Raw genomic sequence first — 26949 nt, 5'->3', positions numbered from 1 at the left:
GCATTAGAAAAACCATACCTGCCCACCTCATCTCATCTGTATTTGCACATGTATTTGGGAATTCACTGTTTTGGTTGCTCACCTGCCAAAGACTGTGGTGAGGATCAAATTTCACAAACATGCCATACCTGTGGTGCTTTGGTGACAAACATCATTCCCCAGGGCTGCATGGCCAACAGTCTTTCTGACATAACTCAGCAGCTTGCTTTTGAAACAGTAGTGATATGTGGTGTGGTAGGTTTAGCCCTGAACTCAGGTATTTGTTTTGCACTTTATAATTAGAGAAGGTGCCTCTGATTGCTGCCATCATCTTCCCGTCCCTGCTCTCCTTGTTTCATCTCCTGCTCCCAGTCTCCCTGTGTGCTCTGTTCCCCACATAACCTCCATCATCTGCCCAGTGTCAAAGCAGCCCCAAGACCTGGGGCAGGGATGAGAGCCCGAGGTGGGTTGGCTTCTGTGTAAATACCCAACAAACCGCTGCGCTAGAGGGATGCTGTTCATTACACCATGGGTATGCACAGCTTCTCCCAGGTGGCCTGTGGTCAGATCCAGTGTGCACAAGGTGTTCTCAGTCATGTGCATTCGCAGAAAGGACCACAACCCCCTTGCTGGAGACTGCTAATTTCTGCTCTTACTTATCATTGCCTCAAGCGTGCAGTAGTTTTGTGTGTGTTTTTATTTAAAAAAACAAACAACCAAACAAAACAACCTCTTTAATGCCAAAATGGTTTTCTGTGCTCACTGCAAAAAAAAATTCAAATGAGGGGAGAAGTTCACTTAAGTGGAAGAAATCTAGCCCACTTTCCAGAAAAGGGGATCAAATAGTGTGGGTGTCCCAGCAGTAAACAGCAGCGGCGTTGAGAATTTTGCAGTTAGCTGTTTTCAGAAATGTTTTTAATTAATGTGATATTTTAGTTCTGTAGGATTCAGAATAAAATAATGTCTCAAATATTCCTTGTTGCTATCAACTTCTAGTGATCCAGACTTCAGAAAACTTGCTTCAGCTGCTATGGGGCCCAACTTATGAATCTTTAAGAGGCTGGATATCTTTAATTAAACCTAGTTTTTAGGGAGTGACTGCAATAGATGTCAACTGTTTTCTGATGCTTATTGATACTCAAATACATGTAGTTTCCCCTTCTTCTGAAGCATATAAATAATTTCCAAAATCCATGGGCCAGTTGCAGTTGCCCTGCTTGAGTCAGAGGAGTCAGGAGATGAAGTACTGTTCCTGCAGCCCACCACCTTTCTGGTAAGATGTGTAAGAGAAACTCAGACCACTTCATAGTGAGGGAGTATTACAAGCCAAGTTCACACTTTGGTAAAGTCACTATCTCATTTCAGAGCAAGGATTCTTACTTATTTTTTATTTGGTGCTTCCTTGAGATGGGGTAGAGTACTGCTGTGGATTTGTATGGAGCTGCTCTACCCCGTCTCATGAGCTGGCAGCCCCTGAGCAAACAAGAAGATACTGATAGAGATTTTGAGAGAGAGTACTTTTTGTATTAGACTGCTTTGGTGATACAAGCTAGGTAGTGTAAATGTGGATAAATATTAACTGACTGCATATGCTGTAGCGCATAGTCACTTAGTGGTTTATGTGTGAAACCATGGAAGGAAGAGGCTGGAAAAGCAACACTTTCTACTGTTTGATGTGAAATACCTGTTGGTGCGAGATATAATCAAGAGAAACACATTCTTAGAGTGGTTGGCTATACATTGTACTCTTGTTTTAATTAAGCCTTGTCTGTTACTTGTGGCAATGCTTGCAGTGGTACAAATGTCCATTTGGCTCTTTTAACATTCCAGCGTGTTTTGTTGAAGGAGAAATAGCATGGTCAGTCACTAAGTGGAAGCATAACTGAAGTGTCAGGTCTAGGCTAACTTGTTTCACAGCCTGCAGGAGTGTTTTTAATGTAAGGTGCTCCTTCTACTGGGCATACGTTCATTAGTTGAAAATGTTGATTTGCAGATGTTGTGATCGTATGGCTCTTTCAACATCAAAAATAATGTCCATCTGAAGCTCATTCTAATGTTGGCTAGTTAACTGTCTCATTGCCTTACGTTTTGTTTCTGTCATAAAGAAATATTAAATTCAGATGTCTTTATAATTTCCTATTCTTCCCAAATAAATTGTGCCTCCTTTGAATGTTTTTAGGAGGTTAATCAATAACTGACTACTGAGAAAGATACTTTTAACAGTCAATTGAAGCTTAGAGTTTTTGTATTTAGAACTTGTACTTGAATGCAAGGACCTTTGTTACATTATTTGTGTTTAGGTGAGGGGGAGAGCGGGTTTGGTTTTGGTTTTGGTTTTTTCTCTTCTACCTTAACATTTCTTTCTTTTTTGTTATGCTTCTGCAGGCATTTGCTCAAATTGAAAAATCTGCTTTGAGTCTTTGTACCTTCTAGGAAAAAAGAGTGTGCAAAGATTTTTTAAATAGAAAATGTTTTACATCTGTTGCTTTTATAGTTGGTTTTATATGTTAGCTCCAGATAAGCCAGTAATAAATCAGTACAAGCCTCACACGCCTACGCTTTTCTTTCTTTGAACAGAACTTGGGTATTTTTTGCTCCCCGCTCTCCTCTGTGTGGTGAACTGCACCAGGAGTTTTCCTATGTTGCAGAAGGATTTGGAAATGAAGTTGCTACCACACTTCAGATAATCTTCTTTGCTGTTTGCAGATGATTCTTTGCCAGTCAGCTGGGTCAATATTAAAACTAAACTGTGCTGCCTAAAACCAGGAGATTCAATCTATATCAGTTTTTCCAATTTCACATATCTGGAGTTCAGAAATTGGCTATAAATTAAGTTCCCCTTAAAAGGAGGAAGGCCAGAAGTTACAAGGCTTAGCCAGCCAGCCAGTGAACTATGCTGCCGGCTCGGGGCAAGGCAGGGGCTGATGATTTGCTTTGTTCCATTTCTGTTCAACCCAGTTTTGTCTTGTCCTTTTAGGAGCTTGCATATCGCCTTCTGTGAGTCATAAGTGAATATGTTAATGTGGTTAAGCTTGTCCCTGGTGGTGGTGGTGGTATTATTATTGTTATGGTTATATTTCTGTGTTGTTCTCGATTCCACACCCCCCTAAAAAAAAATTCTTTTTGCTTTGATTTTTTTTTTCTGTGATTATGCAGAAACATTGCTCATGATACCGGGACAACAGTAGAGCTGGCAGCCTGAGTGTAACTAGCTCAGCAATTCTCAGGCTTTTAAATCTTCAACCCTTCTGTATCCATTTGTTTCCATTTCAAAGGTGGTCTGCCTTTTAGTTGACTTTATTTTAATCAAATGCAAGTGAGTACCAGGCCATGTTGTGGATGTGTTATTTATAGCCCTACAGTGTCAAATGCAAAGTGATCTGAGCAATAGCTTCTATTCAGGTTAAAAGAAAAACCACCTCAGGGTGAAGGTTATACTGATGGCTTAACTTCATGTAGGCAAAGGTTACAGGTGTGTGATGTCTGGATGGAGGTTTTTCCACTGAAATGGCAATCTTAGGAGCTGGGGGTTTTTGGTGTTTAATTATTACAGCATCATGCGATAACACAGCACCAAGTAACTCTTTGCAAGCATGTTCTCTGAGGGTCTATCAGGCTGGGCTCTGAGCAGCAGATGTCCAGCACCCCACTCACTGGGAGCTGGTCAGAGTTATGTCACCCAGCCTTTGTGAATGCCTGACATTTCCTCTCCTTTGGGCAAGAGCTAGAAAGGAAGTCAGTTTATTTAGAAAAGGGGTTTTTTTTGTTTACTTCTGTCTATTCATACTCTTGGTAGAAATTACATTCCTCCTTCCATGTGGAACATCTGGCTAAATTATAAATGTGAGGAAGTGGCTGAAGAAATTGCTTAACTGAATTGTTGTTTACACGGTGATTTTTTGGCTCTAATTTCTAAATTCTGTATTTCATTGCGACTTAGCCATATATAGCCTAATATTCCTGTTAAAATAAGCAAGCAGCTATGATAACAGAAGCTCCTGCTCTTAAAAACCTGAGCTTAAATTTGGTGTTCTGCATTGAAGCAGGCAGTGCTGCAGGAGGGCACTTCCTGGTGCAAACCCCTCAGGAGTCACCTAGAGCAGACAAAGTGCCTGGTGGTTCCAGCCTGAATTCCAAGTTTTCCAGTTCTTCTAGCACTGGTCCTGGTTTTCAGATGAGAAAATACTGATTAAACCTTCCCTATGTCTGGGAATGTTGTGCAAATGGACAGGGATGTGTAAAGAGTTCTGTCCAGTTCCAGACAGCCTCATGTAGTGGTTTTCTCTGGGGGTCCTGGCGAAATTCTAATTTTGATTAGAAATACCACTCAGCAAGACAGAGGAACAGTTTTCATTTTCTCTGCTTCTGTAAACATGTATAAATGTAAGTAGACAAATTATGTCTCCACTGTCTTTTTTTCAGTAAGAACAGATCTTGCAGATTTAGTTATGCTTCTTTCCCACGTAACCCAGAATGCCTTCTGGATATAGTTCTTTAGCTGTTAACTTGGTTAAATCTAGATGTAAGGTACAAGGTGATTTTCCTAATTGGACTGTGCAACTTAAAAGGTAAATTTGAAGCCAGGAATCCGTTTATCCTTGTTCCCACAAATTTTCGAGACAACATCTTGTAGGTTTATGGTGTGAATGATCTGGCGAAGGGCTCTGCTCTCCTTCCCTCGGGATGCCTTGCCCTTGAGCCACATGCTGCTCTGGAGTCAGAGAGTGTGTTGCATCTTCTGTTGGATATGTGGTTACCTGGCTGGGGAAATAGTCAAGCCCCTAAGATGTTTCTGTGACACTTTTCCAAGGGAAACACAGTGTGCTCAGATTTGCTGCATGCCTGGAGGTATGGGTGGGGGTGCTGAGGACCCCTTGTCCTACCAGGAAAGGCGGGATCAGCCACAGAGCCTTTTTTCTGCCCATAAGTCAACGTTCTTCTCGTGGATAGAAATTCTCATTTAGTTTACCACATTCCTTTAAATGGATGAATATAGTTACGAAGCAAATAGGTTTTTGAGTTGAAAACTGAGCTCAGCTCTTGTATCTTTCCAGTTCAGCCCTTTCTTATCCACTTACTGTCTATGCAAGAAGACTGAAAGGAAAATTTGGAAACAGAAACTGAATTATTTGTGTTATGTCAAGCAACATGATTTATTCATAGCTGAATGTGGGAAGGAAATCTGATATGATGAGCTTTATTATATTTATGAGTTTATTCTCCCCTTCCGTGACCACCATCTTCTTTCTGCTGCTTTTCCTCCCTCTCCAACCCTCTTCATGCTTTTCTCTTGCTACAAAAGGGTGGTAAATATAGGAGGATTTTTCTGATGTACCTGAACTGTTCCCTGAGCAGGGACAATCTAACACCATGCACCCTGCACCTCTGGCATTGCATGCATAGGAAGCAGCAGGTAAGAGTCATGTTGCCATTTATGTACTATAAGAAACCCAAGTATTGATGCACAAACAAAAATACAATTATCTTCATGGATAAACTGCTTGCTGTGTGCAATTGTCTTCAAAGTAAGTAGCAGAACTTACTGCAGAGAAAACCTCCTTAGGATCCTCTGACCTTGGCTGTACCTAGGCAAGGTGAGGTATGCACCAGGCTCTGCTAACTGGTCTCCTAGACAGCATTACCTCCATCCACACGTCTTGTCTTTGGCTTTGTACAGTCACAGGTACAGTGAAGGCACCAGTCAAGAGGAACTTGCATTTGAAACAGAAAACAGAGAAGTAGTTAGGAACTGTCAAGAGGAGGTTAACAGTCATTCATTTCTCAAGGTGTGTGTATGAGCATACATCATCACAATTTTAGCTGTATCTGTGATGCGTACAAAGTTTGCTAATGTTGTAATTGGAACAACCGAAATCCATTTTCATGAATTGCAGCTGGATTCTTTCCAAGGAGGTCGGTTTCCTTTTAATGTTGTGTTATTAATTAGCTCAGTAATTCATTCTAGTTTTATTTGGAACAAATCAGCAATGTTACCATATTTGAACTCTTCCGTAAGTGGCAGGAGTTTTCTTGAAAGAGGTCTTTCACTGCAGAAAAGCAAGCATACCCCCATGGCAGGATGTCTTCTATCCAGGGAAATCAGTCTATTCCTAGCCTACTTGCCAGCCTCCATGGAAGGAGGATATGAAGGAAAATGAGGTTTCTCTTTCCAAAGTTATTGCAAAGCAATAGGAGGTTTTCTGTCCATTCAGCAGAAGTATTGAGCTCTTACCCCGGTTTAAACTGGTAAAGCTACGTATTCTTCTTGGCTGTGAGAAACTCTTGTACAAACTCATATTTTTCAGGGATGATCCTGGGAAAACTTTGAATCCCAGTGGATGATTTTGTGTCATCTGGTTCAGTATTGCATGGACATCCTTATCACAGCAATTTACATGGTAATGTGAGAAGCTGGAAGCATTGTAATGCCGTTTTCCTTTTTATTGTTCTTCACCCCCAAGTTAGGTGTTACCAAATCAAAGAATTCTTGTACTTTTGGGAAAAAAACTTTTCACAGATGGTATTTGTAAAGATAGCAAGGAAGAAATTTAAGGAATGTTTAGGCTTTGACAATTATGAGGTCATTTTAATTATGTATGTGACAGGATCATGTGAGGGATGTTCCACTGTGTTCACCTCTGTGTGTGCAACTACAGGTGCTAGCCTCTTGAGTTAACCTTGGCTTGAAATAGAGATGTGCTTGAAGAGCTAGAAGAGGAATGCTCTTTCCCAGCAAGTTTTCTGCACTGTCATTGAGCCCATTGAATTATGCTGTTTGCCGCAGAACTATCCACAAACTAGCCACAAGCAGACTCCACCCTACAGATCACTCCATGTACACAGAGTGATGAAAAGTGTTCTATACAGCATAGAGTTCATGCATTTAATAGAAACAATAAAGGCCTGTGATTAAAAACTTAAGACTTAATTTTGAATGAAAAATACAACTTGAATTGCTTCAAGAAGCAGATCTTCTCCCATGGTTGGATGTCATAGTTTTTCACTTGAAAGTCAGTTGACCAAAAGGAAATCTTCACTGTTCTTTTCTTTTTTTTTGCCTATAATATTATTTTTTCTTCCCTTATGGGAATGTGACTTGGAAAATAAAAGCTCACTGGGAAATGCAAGAAGAAAAACAATACCTGTACTACTTCTAACTGTGCATCGTCTGTGTTTATATCAGAAGGAATTTTCTCAACATCTGTACGTTACCACAGCCTCATTTTGATTTTTGTATCATCATAGGTTTAAAATTAGAGGAGATCTGACCAGGGGCTGTCATGCTTGTGCTTATTCTGGCACAATGGTTGAGTGCAGTGTTCAGCACAGTACTCTCTTGTTGGGTGGGTGTTCCCATTCTGTCTGCCTGCCTTTGCCTTCCTCAGACCCGTGTCAGGCTTGATGCTGAATCCCAGAGACAGAGACCTATAATTGCAAAAGTCACCCCTTAGTTTGAGTGGCACCTCCTTCTCTGGTGAATGCACACACTGCTGAAAGCATCCAAAATGTAGCAGCTCATTGGCTCCGAATCCCCCCAGTTCTCCTTTCACAGTGGTCATTAAATGTCTACCCAGAGTGCCTGGCATAAATCTTTAAAAACAAGGGTGGCCCTGGGGGCCTAATGTGTGACAGTCTTTCATGAAGAGGCTTACTAATTGCTTTTGATTTAATCACCTGCACTTCTGCTGGCCCTTGGCACATGCTTTCAGCCAGCACTGTGGTATTGTGGGCTCTCTCTGATGCTGGGGATGCCACCTGAGCAATTCAGGTCCTCTGAGATGAAATGGGGTTCTTCACACTGATTGCTTCTGATATCACCAGGGGATCAGTGAAGGAAAAGGAACCAGGGGCTTTTGCCTTTACACTTATATATACATGTCTATATACACACATATCCATATATATGCATGTGTGTGTGTTTATGTATTCACGTGTGTATGGGTTACAACTGTATTTGTGAGAGTTTTATAACAGCAACCCAAGTGTTTGCTTAGTCTCTGAGTATGTAAGCATATGGAGGGCATGTTATGAAGTTGACACAAGCGAAAGGAGCAAGGTGCTTTCCTGGAGTTGTGCCTCTGGGTATGTAGTACTTCATCTCTGGGTGTGTGGACAAGCCACCCCCCCTTTGGTCTGAGGGAGGCAGGCGGTGCTTTGTTAAGACTTAGAGAGCACCAAGTGCATTTCTTGGTCATCCATTTAGAGTTTTCCTCCATGCTTGTCTTTTCTGCTTGATAAGCTTCAAGGTTCCTGTGTTAAATTCTTGTTAGCAATATGCAGTTCTGTGAGAATGTACCCAAATCCAGGGCTCAGTGCATTTATTCACTTGTCCAACAGCATGATGATAACGGTGAAAAGATCCTGCTTGGAGGAGCACCTCGTGGGGGATCAGCTCTTGGGTAGAGAGGGGCTGACCTTTTGTCTCAGTGAGCTGGGAAACATTTAATAAACCTGAAACAAGGTGTTAGGCTGTTATTTCTTTGTTCCTGCCTTTTTGAGAACCAGCATCCATCTGGAGGTTGCAAACTGAGCTTTATAAACAGCTGCTGTTGGAATACTGGTTGCCACTTGGTAAATCAAGAGACATGCAGATTTCCAGCTATTGAATTTCTTCTCTGTTCTTATTTTAAGTGGCTACGATATTATTAAAAATTCACGAACAAATACAGATGCAGATCCCTTTCATCTAAAGCATCAAAGAAAACAAGCTTCTCTGATACATCTCACACCAGTTTTTGTTTCAGCTCCTCTCATACATTCCTGTCAAAAAGATGCCAGTTATGATTTAGATCCTGCCAAGAGAAAAGGGGCCAGCTGTTGTGAACAGCAGAGGTGTTAGATTTGCAAAATATTCCTATGACTGGTTGTTCATTTCCTTTAGAGAAAGCCACCTTTTTGGAACAAGAAAAAGTCTCATATATTTCTATGCAATCATAGTTTTGTGCAAAAATAAACAAATATTGGTATGGGTTTGGAGAGTCTCTTAAGGGGGATAGGAAATTATAGACTGAAGGTGGAAGACAAATTTTTTCATAGCAGTTAACATATATGAAAACATTATGTCATGGCAAAGGTTTTTAATCACTTTTTAATTCCATTTAAATTAAGTCATCTTTATTCTAAAATGAGTGTGTTCTGTATCTACCAGATTTTCATACTCTTCGTCACTGCCATTCAGGTTTCCAGGGGCATTCTCCTTGTTTTGTTTCATAATGCCTTTATTCACATACAGGAACTGTCACCAAAAATCAGTGTTGGCTGGGAGCTGCGGAGATGTTGCTGCTCTCCTCTGGAAGTAGGATAGATGGCAACTGCACTACCACAACTGTGATTTAACATTTCTTTGTTTTTATTACTTTGTGAATGGCAGGCAGCATGGTATGTTAAAGGTTTCTTATGCAGTCAACCGTCTGTTTTGTAAGATGTTGTATGTCTTGTGCAATGTAAAACTCAGCAAATACAGATGCCATGGGATGAACAGAGGGATGACACGTGCTTCCTTCTCTGCCGCTCATGCTCCTTGGGAGACAGCTTGGATGCAGAGCATGATTGCAGGCATCTCTACATCCCACACACTAGTCAGGCAGCCTGTGATCAGGGTCTCTTGTGCCTGGAGGAGCCGAGCTCATTCTTGCCCTGCCCAGCTCCCTGCACAGCAGCACGTGCATTGTGCCTGGAAAGTCCACAGCTCCTGCATCTGAGTTAATGAGGGTTGAGCGAACACCCTGCATTGAACCCAAGCTGGCTCCATGTTTGTGGTCCGAACCTTCTACCTGTGGGTAGCTACAGACTGTCTGCAACTTGGAGGAGAGCTCCTCCTGAAATATCTTGACATAGTTTAGCAGTACCAGGCCTGAAATTTGGTAGGTGTGTTACTCATTTGTGCCTTACAGGAGAGGATCAGGTGTGTGGAAAGTAGGGAGGGAAGGTTGTGTCTTGTATTTTGGATGAGAGGTGTAGCCATGTTTCCTTTTTTCATGCTGTGTCTCCCTATGCGTGTTGTAGTGTTCACAGCAGCAGAGGCTAAGTCATGAATCTAAAGGGTATTTTGCCTAGCATCAGTTTTACCAGTATCGTGGTCCTTGTATACCAAATGAACATCTGGTCTAGTTTTGGTAAGAAAGGTATATGTTCTGATGAGATATTTACCTATCAGATAGCTCCATCCAGTAGACACGGGATGTCTATCCAGGTCAAAAATGAAGAGTGCCGCTACACATCTGCTGAGGTGTCATGCTGGCTGCCTGCCCTGGTGCCAGGCTGACAGTCCCATCAGCTCAGCTTATGTCAGTTCATGGATGACTGATTTGACACATATTAAATGTGTTAATTAAATGGTGGGCTAGTATGCATTTAAAACAACCTCTCACCAAATCAATTGTATGTAGAAAAATACCTTTGAAGAAGCACCTGTGTCATTTCCTAGATGTATCTTAGAGTAAATTCTGTCCTCATGTGCTGTTGAGGGGGGAGAATAATCCTATTTTTTTTACTAAGCCATTGGAGGTTCAGTCTATTACTGTTCTCTTTGCTTGGCAATGGATTGGATTTCTCCAGAGGGGAAATTAGATTTTTCCTTCCCTTTCACTCTGTCTCTGTCCTGTGTTTACATCAATTGGTGGTTGTCTGTGCACTGCAGTGCGTGCGATAACCTTTCCTTCCACGGCCTACTTCATTTGCTCTTCTCTAATAAACTGTATGTACATGTGACGCTTCTTCCCTTCTGGTGACAGCAAAAACAATCAAGAAGATGTGCTCCTTGTCTAAACTCAGCCAGAAGCAAGTGCTGGTTTAACTGGGGCCGTTTCAGCCAGTACTGAATCAGAAGTGCACTAGTTGGGATGAGAAGTGTACCTAGCCCATGGGTAGGGCTTGCAGCTATTTGAAGTTTGTGTCTAGTAACTTAGTGGAAATTTGAGTATAAAAGTAGATACTCTGGATTTTATGTACCAGCAGCCAGCTGCAAACTTATCTGGGAGTTACTGATAATTTTTTGCTGTAGTTTTATCTGTTTGGCTAGCCAAAAGCTAGCTTGGGGGCCATGTTATTCTAGGACTATCCAGTGAGATGATTTGTTTACAGCAGAAAGCAAATCCCACAGAGAGTGTTGGAGGAAGAAAAGGTCCCTGAGGTTTGAGAGAGCTTGGTGGGAATTAGGAAACACAGCAGCAGCAGAGACAGGGTCACCTCCGAGCAGTGTTAAAGATCATTGTGACGGAGGTAGTGGAGCTCACCGTGCCAAAAGGGTCAGCCCAGGGAGCATGGAGGTGGTGGGATATGCTGGAGGTGCTGAACAGCTTGGGAAACTAAGTGCTCTGGGATGTTTTTCTTTCCTTTTGTGCTCTGTTAAAAAGCAGAGTCCAAACGCAAAATCCTAGCTCAGGGTCTCAGCCTGTACGTGATTCTTGGCTGAGCTGAGCAGCTGCTGGGGCTGAGAGGCAAACACAGCCCTAGTGCTATAGGATGCTACCACCACTAGGAATTTCTGGTGTCCCACATTTTACACCTAAAGCTGTGTTGCCTGAGCATTCTTCTGCTCAAGTGATAGTACGGGTCTTGTTTATCTGACTCTTACTGCTTCTCTCCCTTTTGGAGTAGAGGAACATATTAGAGGAGCAATTAGATGGAAGGAATTAAGAGTATGGGGTGTGTGGTAATATGAAGGAAACTGTCAGAAATTGAGGGATTTTGCTTGTTTGTTTTGTTTTTTTTTAATATAATGTGAAATTGTGAATGTGAATCTAGAATCAGCCTGTATCCTTGGGGATATTTTTTCAGTGTGAATGCTGTTAACCAGACTTCAGGTGCTTTGTCTTGGCCATTTTCTCTAAGGGGTAATCCTATATAATTACAGTCTTGGTGGCTCACAGATGGAAACTGGGCAGGGAGAGAAAACTGCAAAGGCACAAAAAGCTGCTACCTTGTGGTTTCTGATGAAGCTTATACTTGGCCTGCAGTGCAAGAATTGCTTTGTGTTTTGGGACTGGAGATGGGCAAGTGAATACTAGAGAGTCGTTCAGGCAGTGTGATGTAACCTCTTTTTCTTCTCGATATATTATTTGCAAATTACTTACAGCTTTATTTTTTTTTTAATAAAAGTATTTGCTGTTCATCCTTGTGCAAATATTCTGAGAATAAATATCACCCTTTTGAAACAGACAAGGATTTCTGAAATCTGAAACAGATTGTTACGAGTGTGCTAATGTAAGATCAAGTGAGAAAGGATGAGATGTGGCTCTTAGCCCCTTCATGGAAATGACAGCTCACCTGGTAGGATTTGGAGGAGTTGGGCTACACAGGGCCATGCTCTGTGGCAGCATGAGCTGATGTTAACCCAGTGTTACTGCAGTCCTCCCCCATCTCCTGTCTGTATGTCTATCTACTCTAAACAGACTGCTCCTTCCACAGCTGCAGATGGAGAGGGTGAGAAAGAAAAGCCGGCTGGAGAGGGAAGAGGGCAGCACTTTCAGATGTCAGGCTGTGGCATACTTGGGTGATTTTAACTCTATTTCCCATGTTCTTTTCAGAAGAAGTTGCCTGAAAAATTATTGTGAAGGATATCAGCCCAGTGGGTTGTCCATCCCAGAGCCAGGGAGAGAAGCTGTTAGCAAAGGCAACTTGCCCTTTCTGATGCAATGTTCATGTACTCCTTGTCACCAGTGCCTCTTGCATTTGCAGTGGGTAACCTGTTGTCTGACCTGTGGTTTTATGTTGACTTTCTCTGCTGATTCCCAGGGCAGCAGCCTGCTGCACAAGGGAACAGCTCCACATGCAGTGGGACTGAGCCCCCAGGCTGTTGCAGAGGTTCTTCATTAGCTCCCTCTTCTTCACCCATGTCCCAGCAAGTCTGAATGCTTGCAGTTGTAACATGTCTGGCCCCAGGACTGTTTCCACACTACCCAGCCGGAGGTATATGCTGTGCAATGAACCTTGTGTGTTCAGTGTCTTGGGCCTATGATGCCTGTGGGGCCCAGGTCTGGATTACACCTGTGGTAAGGCAGTTCCCTCCAGGCTGGGTTGTGCTTGCAGTGTGTGGAGCAGTTTTGCCACAGGATTTGAGCTGGGTCCAACTTCTGTGCTTGTGATGTCCACAGTTTCTTAGTGCCCATCAACAGTGAGAAAGTCTGTCCCACATGTCCTGGGCATCTCCAGTTTCACGGCCCAAATACTGCAGGCCTGTTTTGCATACAGGTTTCAACTTGCCCATATGATCACTTGCCTGGGACTTAGAGAAATTAGGCATCTAAGTTGGATCTGCTACTCTGACTGTGCTGCATAGAGTAGAAATGCTGGGCAAGAAAGCAGAATTGTTTACATGGCTGTCTCCTTGCTTGCACAAAATTTTCCAAGTAGAGCAAATGGGTGTATCTGGGAGTTTTTTGGTACTGATGGTAATTTCCATGATTTCTGTGTATGACAAGGATTTGCTCCGTGCTCCACGAAGTAGTTGAGGTAGAAACCTTTTCATTGATTCAGGGAGATGGAGCTTGCTTGCTCAATTTGCCGTGGGTGGATAAAGCTGATCTGTGTCTTGTACTGATTTTGCCTGAGCTGGTAGTTTATGGTGTGAACTGAGTGAAAACTGTTGCAGCCCTAGAGGCCTCGTGCCCGGGTGCATCACAGCATCAGTGTGAGCATCAGCAGGGTGCCTTTCCTGGGTCCAAAGCAGAGCTGCTATGGAGGGTGGCTTTGCTGCAGAGGTGGGAAAAGGTTGACTGATAGATGGTTGCTAAAAACTCCAGTGCTGAATCTTTTATTGTGTAAAATTGAAGCCAGATATGTTGGAAAGTCAGTAGGCTGTCCTAATATGTGGAACATTTCAACAGAGATGTGATATTTCATATACTGCTGCCATTGCTTGGAAGTCACGCTCACCCAGCTAGAGCAGGGATTATTTTTTTGGCATCTTCAGCTTTCTTAGAGGAAAGAGCAGAAATTGATCATATGCATGTGATAATCCAGAGAAGAAAATAGATGCTGAACAATCTCTGAAGCTGTTTCCTTTCTATACAATGAATAACTGCTGCATATGGAGTTATTTACTATGCACCAGTGACTTAATAAAATATGCTTTTATTATTTGGACACCTTTCCTGACTTCATATGGAAGTTGATATCTTGGTTATTTTTTTTACCTGATACTTACCTGAGCAATGCAATTGAAATGCCAAAGCCTTACATATCTAATGTAGACTTCTTGTTTCTATAGCAACAAACCTCGACCTTGTATTTAATGAAAGAATATTGGAGTGTGAGTAACTGTGACTTTAAGGTTTAGGAAAACAAACAGAAGCACTTTTTATTTTGAGATTAGAGAAATAAAACGGAAGTGACCTCTTTGCATAGAACAAAAAATGTTTCCTAGGCTTGAGACACTTCATTAGTAGAAATGAAACCATATTAATGTCATAAGGAGCTCTGTGTTTTAATCTTGTTTTCCTAATTAAAATGTAAAAGCCTTTCATAGCATGTGAGAGTCTTTGAGGGCTTTTTACCCCTCTTTCTTTTCCGAAGCTGCTATGTTTGTGGTTAGGCTAATGAAAATTTGGGCTGCTTTACAGCAGATACATTTTACTTCTGTTTTGGCAAAAATTCATTGATATATTTTGTATGGGCTGAAAAGGAAGGGAGAAAAATGTGTGTTGTTTAATCCTGGATTTGATCTACAGGCTAGTTTTTGGTCGATTAGTTTAAATCTATGTTACAATGATAAATACTGACAAGCTACAGATGAGAGAGTGAATGAAGGAGCAGCTGTCATTTCTTCCTATTTTCTTATAGCTTTTCAATTACAGTTTTAATAACCATTAAATTCTAATTTAAAACAGCCACAGGAAACATCCCAAAAAAAAAAGGCAACAATGCTGACAGCGACATATCACAAATGTTTACCACAAATGTTTATCACAAATGTTTATGAGCCTGTTTCTGTATCAGCATTCCAATAAGTACTACACATTTGTGGCGGGTTTATTGCACTTCAGTATTAATCTGTAGAAGTAAATGTGGGCAAATGGCAAATATGTTGCAATCTGACCAGTGAAAAAATTTCCACAAGGTAGTCCAATTTTTCTGTTTGCTGTTTCTTCTGTGACTTTTTTTAATTTTTTTGTTAAGCTGTGATTCTGATAAATTCATCTTCTGACTGAATAAAGATAACCAGAATTCAGGATTTAAGGAGACATTTTATCTACTGAACTCACTTGTCAGCAGGCAGCTGAGACAACCAAAGATGCCAATGATGGTGGTAAATTACCCCACAGCAAAAGGAAGGGTGTAAGGCAGGATAAGACAGATGGAAGGTTGACTTGTTTGAAAGTTGATCTAGATAAGCTATTGCAAAAAGCAAACCCAGAAACAACCCACTCAGCAAAATCCAGCTTGAAACTGGCTGAGTTGGAGCATATTAAACTGTGGGCAGGTAGCATCCCGTATGAGCTGGGAGCCTGCATCCTGCTGAGAGCTGTGCTCTTCCGCCTCCCAGCAAACTGATTGGAAAGGCATGTGGTGTCCCTGAGAAGTGTGAAAAGGCACAACCCAAAATCTTTGGCTCTTATTTTATTCTAAATTTCCTTTTAAAGATAAATATCTTACAATTTGGTGAAATGCTTCTCTAGGCGGAGACTGAAGGAAATCTGGCAATGAGGTTACAGCAGGTCTGCAGGAGAGGCACTAGGTATGGAAGTTGTGATGTTTCAGCATAGCCAGCTGATAATGACCTTTTCTAGAGCTGCTAGGGTGTTTGAAGCCTAAATACAGGAGGAAGCAAAATTTATGTGATTCTGCATAGCTTTGGCCAAAGGTCTCAAAGGACATGAACTCCCTGAAAGTTTCATAGAGGTGCTCTGGGGGTGTCTTTGCTGGTGGGGAGGCTAATGTGTTTGTGTGTGCTCTGTGTTTCAGGGATAGAGCTCTGTCCTCCTGGGCACCGGTTCATGATCACCATGGTGGCGAGCTTCATTGAAATGGCGGGGCAGTTCCTCATGCCGGGGCTGGCTGCCCTCTGCAGGGACTGGCAGGTCCTCCAGGCAGTCATCATCTGTCCTTTCCTGCTGATGCTGTTTTACTGGGTGTAAGTATTTCTTCCTCCTGTCAGGTCAAAGGCAACATGAGCTCCTAATGCGGGACTTGGGCAGTGCTTCACTGTGGGGAAGTGTGTGTGCTTCACGATACATATGAGCCTTTCCCTTTGTTATTCCATTCACCTTGTGCAAAGACTTGACTTTGAAATAACAATAACTTTATAATCTGCTGTAGCACACACATACGTTACATGCTGTGACAAGGTGGGAACTTGGGAGATGGTCCTCTTAGATTGAGGTGCAATTTGTATTTTGCTGTTATTCTGTCTGTCACTTCCCCTTTAAAGATGAAAAGAGTTTTTGAGAGGATGCATCTCAGCCTAGCTGTTGTCAGATTATGACTGCATGGCTACATTTTCCCTTAATACCTGTGTTGTGGTTCTGTACTGTCACTGTTCGTTTCTTTGGCCTGGGTTATCCAAGAGAGGTTAAAAATAATGTGTGTCAGCTCTTCAACAAACACGCTAGGATATCTTGCGTACATGAGGTAGTCAGCCCTGAACTAGACTTGATTTTGCCCAAATTAGCTCACGCTATGCTGAAGTCTGTGTGGGTGGTCTGTTCCAGGCAGTGGTTCAGGATTGTTCCCACAAGGAATTCCCCACTCCCGCTGCTCCCACTCCTCTCTGCCTGCGGCGGGGCATTAATACAGCTATCCTGAGAGAAGTAGGATGGCTTTCACCTTGGGGATGGTGCCAGGTCCATCCCCACTGTGACTTTTTAAACCTCCCAAAAATCTTGCTTTGTTGTTCTGTCTTAATAGTGACACGCAGTGGTGGCATAACACAACAGAGGCTTATGAGAGCAGTGTTGTACAGAACCATAAGAGTAAGAACAGGCTAGATCATTCATTTTAAAGATAATACTAACAAGTCTAAAATATTAGTTGCTGTGCACTCGGAAAATGGCCATCACGCTGTGCAGGACCAAGTTGTTTATGTACCCATGGGAGGCTAGGCTGCTAGCTGTGATGCCTGACAAGTTGCAATGTGTGCAAACTTGTTACAATATGTAAGAACTTTTAACAGTTATATTCTTGTATCAACTTCTTCCAGAGTTCTCCTGTCCATGATGGTGACTCTCAGTGGGGATTTTATTGCTTATTCCCAGGGCAGACATGCTGCAGCATGGGCAAAATGCAGCGCACAGGAGAAAGTTACAAGTCCTTCGCAAGATAATGGCAGGGGTTTTACCCCTGTATTCCAACATAACATTTAAATAGTCTTGTCTTGTCAGTGTTAATCTCAATGAATACTGAAGAGTGGGGTTTTTTATGCATGATACTGTTCTCCCCTCCCGTACCTGCCGTATGTTATCCATGTGCAGGTCTGCTTCCTGTTGCGATGCCACCAGCTGAAGTGCCTTATATCCACCACTGAACAGAACCCAGTATCAAGCATAATGTTTGCAGATATGTGTCCAAAGGACAGTACACTAGTATGAAGATGCCTAATGAACACAGTAGATGGGATGGACAGCAGGCACCCCTCAGCAGTCTTCTGTATGTTGCATGTTTTCCAGGTGGCTGTGGCAGGGTCTTGTATGTTCCTGTTGAGAGGTTGTTCCTGGGTGACATTGAAAGCAATAGGAAATGTTAAAATTTATTTTGTAATCTGCAAGAGCTCTGTGGCTTTTTGGCTGTACAGGACAGGCAAACCAAGGAAATAGATCCCCCTCATATAATGTTGGTTATGGCAGCTTGATAAATAGTGGTAACAGCCAAAGGATCAGGATTTGTGTTGCCCAGGGTTTTTCCTTTTGCGGAAATGGGCTCTGGTTAGGATGCCTGTTTAATTATACTGTCAGTACAGTATGTACTTTTCTCTTAGGCTTTTCTCTTCCATCTGTTGCATATTCTCTGGAAAGTGCTACCATTTCATTGCCTCTTCCCTTTCTTCCAAACGGAACATGGACCCTCAGCATGTGTTACGAATGAAGGAAGAAAACTAACTGATGGGTAATAAAAGAAGAACACTGCTTATTAATTTGCCATCATGTACCCAAAGCAGTGAGTTCAATAACAGATGTTGTGAACAGCCCCTGCACTGCCTCCTCCTTCCTCTATACTCTCTTTACTTCCATCTCCTGCTGTGAGAGTGGCGTTTGCCTCTTCAGGCTGGGGCTTAGCCCTCTCTCACCTATAGATTTGCTCTGCTTTTGGCCACATGCACATGACAGACTATATGGTCCCCAGTGGTGCATGGCTGAGCAGATTGGGTAGCTGGGCATGGATGGGGGAAAGGAGAGACAGCAGATATGTCTAGGAGGGATGAGCAGGTGGGTTTGGATACAAAGGTATCGAGCAGATGCCACTGCTAGGCTCTTAGGTCATTCTGGAAGGGCAAAAGACACCTATGTAAGCCAGAGTTGGACACAGAGGTTTGTGACAAGTGTATAAAAATAAGTCAATAGAAGTTAGACTCCTTTTAAGTGTGTATGTATATTATAGCCATGAGGGAAGGGGAGCTCCAGTTATACAGAGACCTTATTTTCTCTTGCTTAGAGCAGGAAGCTCCAGACAGGATGATGCCATGAATGTCAGCAAAGGTATCAGTAGCTTGAAATAAACTCCTGTTTCACTCTAACAGAAAGTGAAGATCTGGGAAAATGTGGCCAGTTCTTTTCTAGTGCTGATAGATAGGATTTACTCTCACCAAGACACAAAGTTGGACGAAGTGGGCTTACTGCCTTGGGGCAGACCCCTAATTGACACATTACACCCTTTTCATGGTCATCCATTTTCCACCCATCTGCACAGGATCACGGTTTTCCTTCCAGCTACACGTGGTACCTTCCTAGTTCTTGTCTGTCAAGGGTTCTTCTTCTCTTAGGATTTCTTGGACTTGAGATCTTTTTTTCCCCAGTGTCCCTTCCACTCATTCCCCTCTCCTCTCTCCCCGTACTCACTCTATGTTCTTTTCTCTGACTGTAAAAGCATGGCCCTTTCCTCACTGATGGTGGAGGTAGAAGACTATCAACCAGCTATGTGGGGAAAATACTGAAAAACAAAGTTCAGCAGGAAGAAATGCATGCATTGGCTATAGTGTTCACCAAGGACAAACTGTCTGCACACCTTAGGGGCAGGAACACTGAAGGAGCTTGGTGTACCACTCTAAGGGAGACATGAAGCAAAGGATGGAGTGGCACAGAGGTGTTTAAAACAATGCAGCCAACGGGAACTGTAAGCCCAAGGAATGACCCAAAAGGTGACCAAAAGCTGAACTTTGCTACATCAGCTCAAAAATACATATTACATTTCACACCTCCACATAGGCTAATGATTAAAGTCACTCAAACACCAACCTAAACATGAAATGACATTAGCTGTAGCTAATGTCATTTTCCCTTCCCTCAGAGAAAACAATATAAATATAGCTTAACTGAGGATGGAGGTCAGAGGAGACTCCATCTTTGTATCCTGGGGTGGTCAATGGGCTGTACCTATCTTTTCTCTCATTGCCTGTTGTGTAAGAATCGAACCCTCAGCAATACCAAGTGCTTCTTCAGGAAATTCAAAAAGCAAGCTTGTGTTTGTGATCATAGTTTTAGCACTACTTAGTCATCTTACAATTTAATATGTTTATTGTTGGCTGTATTATTCATATTTTAAGTATTCATGTATGCTTCTGCAGAGAGTGTACCTATCACCAGCAACCCAAGAAGCTGCTTTTCTGTTGCTCAATAAATGACACTTCTGTACCTGGCCATGAGAGCTGTTGAATGTGACCAGATTTCTAGTCTGGCCATGAGAGTTCGTTGGATGCAACCAGACTTAGTGTATCACACAGTCAGCTGATCAGCCTGCTGATCTGGGCAGCTGCCCACCCTCAGCAGTAACCTGTCTCAGCTTCATTCAATTAGTATTTAATGCCAGGTGATAAAGCATGGGGTGAACAGATTTCTGTGCAGAAGTCCACTGGGACCAAGGGATTTGGTTTGTGGGTTTTTTTCTTTTTTTTTAGCTTTTGAGTTTGTGATGGTACTTGGTACAGCAACAGAAGATGCAACAGTAGGTGCATACAGATGATGCTTGGCTGCAGGATCCATGCCCCACAAATGAGCTCAGGTGCTTGCACAGAGATGGGGCAGCCAGCACTTCCCCTTGCTGTGCCTGGTAACCTGGGCTCAAGGCAGCACACAAGTTTTTAAAGATCCTTAATGAACCTCCCACTGCTCACACTTAATGATGGAGTAGCTGAAAGATGTGAGGCTTTAGCACTTCCAGCTTGAGAAAACTGCAGGAGCTGGAAGATAGAGACAGCGTTCTTCCCCACTGTGCGGTGCCCATCCCTGTGGCTCCCTTTCTTTTCGTAGATGCTGGTGGTCATTATAGGAGTTGTTTGGGACGTTTAAGCAGACTGTTCAAAATCTGAAACTTTTAGCCTAGTGTCTGAGACTGTCTCCTCTCCAGAACCAAGCATGCAGATATTTTGCATTCAAAAGGTTTTTAGTATTTCAAAAAATGCTTTTGCTATACAAGACTTACTGCAGGAGGATATGCCAAAGCATCTGTGCAGCACTATAGTAGTAGGGAGGTAGTAAATAAGCTGTCAAGCTGAATGGCTGTCATCAATATTTTTATTGACTGTTATCATTTAGACTGCAGTCTGCCTAACTTCTCTCCTTTCTACTTCTTTTTCAAAAAATTACTTAATACTTTCTCTGTCTCATTTGGAGGTTTTGCTAAGGGGTCTTCCAAATTGTATCAGCCTAAGGGATGGTGCAATTGACTACTTGGAAGTATAAGAACTGAGCTGCATCTACAGCAAAGATCATTTCTTTGTAAAGAGAATTTGAGGTTTCTTATGTATTTGAAGTTAAAAGTACTTGTTAAATTGTTCTTAGTAAGGTCTTTTGAAAGAGTAGTGAAGCCTTAACATGAGAGAAAAATATACTTGGAGTGAGATCTGAAAGTTTTCATACCTATAGAAGTATGGGAGATTTTGGTTTTTTCTTCTAAGATCTACATGTTTCTTTTGGTTTTGTATTAAAATAAACTCATCTGAAAAAAAAAGGAAGAATGATCAGTTAAGCTCATGAATCTGGTAAACATCAGCACTTGAAGGAGACAACTGGACAGAAAAACTTTTTTAACTGTGTGTATGTATATATTTTTAAGGCAACTCAACTAACACAATATTGTCTTTACTAAGGGAAGCTTTTAAAACAACAACTAAATATTGTCTGGAACACACACGATACTGACCTGTATAAAGAATGACTGCATACATGGGAGAAGGTTTTTAACATGTTTAAAACCTGAGAAAATATGTTGCAATATAATCCTAAGAAGTAATTCTTCTCTTTCTCTGTCTTTAGAAGAGAACCCAAATTACTTCTGTTAGCTATTTTCCTTCTTTGGTCTGAATTACCATGTGTTAACTGTGCATCTCATTCATTCTCTTCTTGGCAGCAAATGTCTATTGCAGACAGCACTGCCTCCTCCTCCCAGTTTTTTCAAAATTATATTAATGGACAGAGCACCTGGAATATGTTATAAAATTCTAATTTGTCCTATTTTCATGGGATAGGACAGTTCCTCTATCATTTGTGAAGCAAGGTAAAAGAAAATGTCATTAATTTGCACATTCTGAATTGGTTTTCCCTCTTTTTTTTATTTCATGAGTGATTCTTCTGCATGTTGAAATAATTACATAGTTCCTGAGTGGTTAAATGAGCGGCTAAAACTCTATCAGTTCATCCTCTGACAGAAACTTGGAAGAAATCATAACCTGTTTTCTGTCTTCAAAGTATTTTCCCAGAGTCCCTTCGGTGGTTGATGGCTACACAACAATTTGAAGCATCCAAGGAACTGATCCTTGAGTTCACACACAAGAACAGGATGAACACAGAAAGCGACATCAAAGGAGTAGTGCCCGGTGAGTAGGAGAGAAAACTGCAAATACCCCAGCTTTTCTGTAAAGGCTGCACGTGGCATTGCTGCCCAGAATTAAATTATCCATTTATTGCCTGTAAAATCATCCCATTCATTCATTCATTCACTCATTTTGCTTTTCTTGAAAATCCATTCCAAACTCCAGCACTGTGTTTAAAACTACTTGGCCTGTTGAACAATCCTAGTAATTATAGTCTTGTCTTGCAGTGCCGTATGTCTTTAGAGACATCTCTTGAAGAATTTTACCACGGCTACAAGAGTGCGCCTTCAGCTCTGTGTGCCTCTGGAAACTGTGTTATAAGGAAGCTGCTTGCTGGGATCCTGCCCATCAGCCAACATTTACTTTTTTAGTTTGGAGAAGCAGCAGCACTCAAACCCCCTATGTGCCAGCCCCATGGGAAACTTAAACCACAGTTTCTCTTTAAAGCTTTGCTCCAATAGCTATTTTGCTTTCCTCTCCTGCATCATCTAAGTGATGCTGCTTTAGGGATGGGGAGTTGCTGCAAGTGGCAGCACTAGAGTGCAGTTTTTGCTTGAGAGTCTGAATTACCAGTTTCTTGGTTTTCTGGTGCTTTTGGTAAGAGCTGGCTCCTCTCATCACCAGAATTGTCACTGAAATAGCCAAGATCCTGTCTTGCAGGGTGCTTTGCAGAAGAGACTTCTGTGTGTGTGTGTGTGTGTGTGTGTCTCTAATTACAACAAAGATGAAGAGTTTCTGGATCTTCATCTCACCAGTGCACCTGTCAGATACGATGCAGGCTCCCACCCCCTCCTTGTCACAAGCCTGACTCTGCCCATAAACACCCATTTTGCATTGTCACTTGCAATCTGTGTCAGACTATGCACTAGTCAGAAAACAGTGAAAATATATCTTGTTTTCCAATTTTTTTCAAACCCTACCTCCTCTGATCCCAGGAGCTGCGGGGAGACCTTGCCCAGAAGTGATGCTTCTGTGCTTGTCTGATACTTGCTGTCAGAGATCTCTGGGGTAACTGTAGCTTCTGTCACTCACTGTAAAAGGCATCAGTCAGCACTGAGACAGACTTCATCCAGGATAGAAAAAGACCATTATCAGTGTCTAATGAATAAAACAGTCTTTATCAGTGAGCAGTGAGAAAGCCTGGTTAGGGACTGTGGTATACATACCACCATAATCATTGGTGTGATTTTTGGTGCACACTGGGAGTAATTAGCTTGCTTGCATGTAATTGTGTGTCTGGGGTTACAGTTCCTGGATTTGCATCACACAACATGCCTTTGCAATGTAAATGCTGTTTTTCTGGCAAAGTTCTGAAAAGCATAGGGGTATATGAACAGCCATTAACCTGGTGATCTGCATCCCCCCCATCTCCTTTTTGCAGATCTTCCTCACAGTAAATGATGGATCTTGAGAAAACCTATCTCTGAGGCTACAAAATGTCTCAAAATTTGACTTGGAGTTTCCCAGCTCCTAAGTTTGACTTTTTTCAGTCAGCTTCTTGATTTTGCAGATGAAATAAAATATATTTTAGGGGAAAGAATAAACTAATTACCGAAGTTTGCTTTAAGAAAATTAATAAAGAGGCAACTGTGTCTAGAGGGATTTATTTAAGCCATGTATAAAGTTATTGCCCATGGAGGAATGCTGAGTGTCAAAATGGTTTTATGGCTATTATTTGTGACTGATTTACTCCTATCAGCAGTTTCATGGTAGGAGTATACTCCTGCTTAAGGGAGGGACTCCCTTTCATGTGAAAAACAGAGCATTATTTCACATCTCGATACTGTGGATTCTCTTGACTGCAAATACATTTAGATATAGCAGTTGTCAGTACAATGCCTTTTGCAAACTATAAATTGTTCAGAACATGGTCATTTCTGCCTCCTTGTTGATGATGGGTTTGTTGGGGATGTTGTTGGTGTTTTTTTATTATTTCTTTCCTCACTTTTTTTCTTTAAACTCTTTTCTGCAGCCCCACACTTTAAGGCTTTCTTGACCCAGCTCTGGAGGGATTGCTGTAGGGGGAGAGTAAGAGAGGAGCAGTATCAAAAGGATGAAGTAAGATTAACTACAAGCTGTTGAAGGAAAGACCTTCTCTCTCATTCTGGTTGCATGGGAGTGTTGATGGTCTGAGTGAGGACAGGAGAAAAGTAGAAATCCTAAATTAAGAATGTGATCAAACCACAGGCCAGGTGTCCTGCAGTGGGTCAGTAACCAGAAGAAAGCATTTCTCTGCTTTTGTGTGTTATAGTCACATACCCGTAGTTGCTATAGCGGGGAATGGGTAAAAAGCTGGTATTTGTCTGGGAGAAAGGATGCCATTGAGCCTGATGCAGATATCCCCTATTTTCCCTTGACTCCATTGTTGAGCTTTCCTGTCTGTGTGGAGAGGGTTTTGTTTGTGATTTGTTTTATTCTTTGTTTTCCATCTGAAAGGGCTGGAAACTGTTTTGCTCTAGTTAGGGGCCATTGTGTTCCTGTTTATTATTCCTCGTTTCATTGTTGTAACCACCTCCTGTGATTGAATTACTCCCAATATGTTTAAATGATAAACTGCTCACTTGTAGTCCCTTCCAGCAGAAAACACCACTGTAATTTTACTCATATATATCGGTCAAATTAGTGTATCCAATATAACAGATCATTACAGGAGTTCCAGTTTCATATGTACTTATTTTGGCAGTTGATATGAGTTCCATAATAAAAAGAAGCAGCATTCTAGAGGGTAACGTATTTCTGGGATGGAAGAAAATTTAATTTTGAATTGCTCTCCAAGCAGTGAGCAGGCTGATTTTCCTTTCTGAAGAATCACATAATTCCCTTTGCCTGCTGAAAGCTTTTACTTGTCCATTTGGCTGTACTGCCCATAGTGGAGAGTGCCACTGTAGGGCCTGCTTCTTCTTGGGGAGTGGCCATCTACATGTTGGGTGGGAAAAAAAGGAAGCAAAATTTATCTGCTGGTTTTGATGGTCCATAGGGTGGGAATGGTTTTCCAGTGCTCTTGTGGGAGATGTCTCTAAAGAGAACAACTAAATGTCCAGACAGTTGTCCAGCTGCAGTTGAAAGATCTGGCAGCTACAGAAACAGCCTCTGCCTGGAGAAAATGAGGGTAGGCAGCTGATGGGCAATGCTCAACCAGTAAGATAGTATGGGACTGTGCTTACATGGGAAACTAGGTGAAAGAAGGGACATTGATAGGAGTCTGAAGTGTTGTAGAGTAACATTGCCCTTATCTTCAGTGGCCTGTCCCAGGGGTGATGTTGGTTGCACAAGGGGAACTGATTCCTCAGCATCTCTAAGTGGCTTTATTTTTGAGTGATGGATATACTTTGTGATTTTGAGCAGGAATAATTTGCCTCTGTAAAGAGATCTTTGGGTTTATGTGGTTGTGGTTTTTTCTTTAATGGTTAAGAAGTCTAGGTGTGTTAATTAGACATGGTTAAATCATCCCTAATATGTTTTGAGTCTTAAAATTTCATCAGTTGGCTTAACAATTTGTCTTCTTTTAGAAATAAAAGTTAAAATTCATTTTTGCATCAAGGAAATTATTTTTATTCAAGTGTGTATTGAAATATTATTTTAAAAACAGACTTATTGCATTTTGTGGAAAACTATTTCAAAACATCATCCAAAAAAGTCAACTTCAATCAGGAAAATATGAAACATTTTGGTAATATTAATTCAGTACAGTCTTTTTAATACCAATTGGTCCAGAAACTTCACCATCTCTTCCCTGTGGAACAAGAAACAAACGTACATTTCAGTGCAGCTGCAGGACAGTCATTTTGACTTAAGTGAAATAAATGCTAAGGAAGTATGGAGATCTGTTTAACAAACAGGAGAAGAGAGTATTTAAGGGAATTGGAAATCCCAAAGCACCAACTGTCCTTACACCTTTTAAAGGTGTGTTATACTTTAGATGACTTTCATCATTTTTATAGGATGCATTCTTTTCCTTTGTGTGGGGGTGGAGGGTCTGTTTGTTGTCTGGAACAGGTCATGTGCTGCAGGCTGGTCTTGGCTGCACCAGCACCCAGCCCTGCGGTGTCTGGGTGTGCTGGGAAGTGCACCACTTGAGACACTGTATCATCAGTTACCTGAGTGTCAAACTTGGTGCTTCCATGGAAACCCACCCCTGTGGGATTCTCTTTGGCTTCCCCTATGGTGGGAGACATTTTGGATGTTCCTTAACATAAAAATAACTGCTTGACCAGACTAAGAAACAAAGCTCCCTTTTTGCTAATCTCTAGATGAAAACACAAACCAGAGTGCTCCTGTGGACAGATAACTTGTAGCTGTTCCTTTCTAAGCTTAGAGAAATAATATTGATGTAATCAGAAGAGGTGGCCAGGAAAGATCAAGTGTCCAAATAGATACCAATACTTTACCATGTAGGACATAACATGGAGAGGATGAAGGGATACAGTGGTGATGAGTACTCTGTATGTGTACATGTGTGGATTGCAGTTAGGAAAGCTGTGGTTTTCAGGGGCTTTGCCTCTGAAGAAAAAAAATCAAATTATCTTTCACCTTTCTTGCTACTGAGCAACACACTGCCATGACTTTTCTTTTGTACATAAGCTGTTTTTCTGTTTTGTTTTGCTGTATTTTTTTTCCTAAGCATGAGTCTTGGATCTATGTAATTTTTTCACTGCTTTTTCCACTGGGTAAATAGCAGAGGGAAGGGTGAAAAAGCCTTATGTCTGAAAGTCAGTCTCTTTCCCTGTAAAGCTTTACTCATATCCTTAGACCATCATACCTATAACTACACTACTGTTTTAAAGCTTGTGATAGATGAAGAAGGTATTAGCTAGAGAAAGAAAGCAAGTTTCCTGGCCCCATAATACAGGTAACTCTGTGTGATACTACTGTGTGCAAACCTGACAGATGTGTTCCTTTACCAGATCCTGTTTCTTGGGTGTTTAATGGTGCCAAACTTTTAAATATCCCATGCAACTCCCAAGGAGTGGCCAGCTAAATGTGGGAAGTATAGTTAAAACAGTTCAAGATGG

The 26949-nt window shown here is 41.7% G+C and overlaps 1 protein-coding gene across 4 annotated transcripts in view; it reads left to right on the top strand.

Annotated features, from left to right (window-relative positions):
- Positions 1–26949, top strand: part of SLC22A23 (solute carrier family 22 member 23) — a 114478-nt gene that overhangs the window by 58256 nt on the left and 29273 nt on the right. For 3 of the 4 annotated variants that reach the window (XM_064663174.1, XM_064663166.1, XM_064663156.1), the window contains exons 4-5: positions 15883–16051; positions 21813–21940. In XM_064663174.1, coding sequence (XP_064519244.1) covers positions 15883–16051; positions 21813–21940 — 297 coding nt within the window. Of the gene's footprint in view, positions 1–15882; positions 16052–21812; positions 21941–22164; positions 25466–26949 lie in introns of those variants that run through there. The other variant, XM_064663182.1, reaches the window with a different exon arrangement.

Source organism: Pseudopipra pipra, chromosome 1 (genome assembly GCF_036250125.1).
Source record: "Pseudopipra pipra isolate bDixPip1 chromosome 1, bDixPip1.hap1, whole genome shotgun sequence".
Taxonomy (NCBI): domain Eukaryota; kingdom Metazoa; phylum Chordata; class Aves; order Passeriformes; family Pipridae; genus Pseudopipra; species Pseudopipra pipra.
Note: the sequence above shows the minus strand (reverse complement) of the source record. Positions and strands in the feature narration are given on the sequence as shown.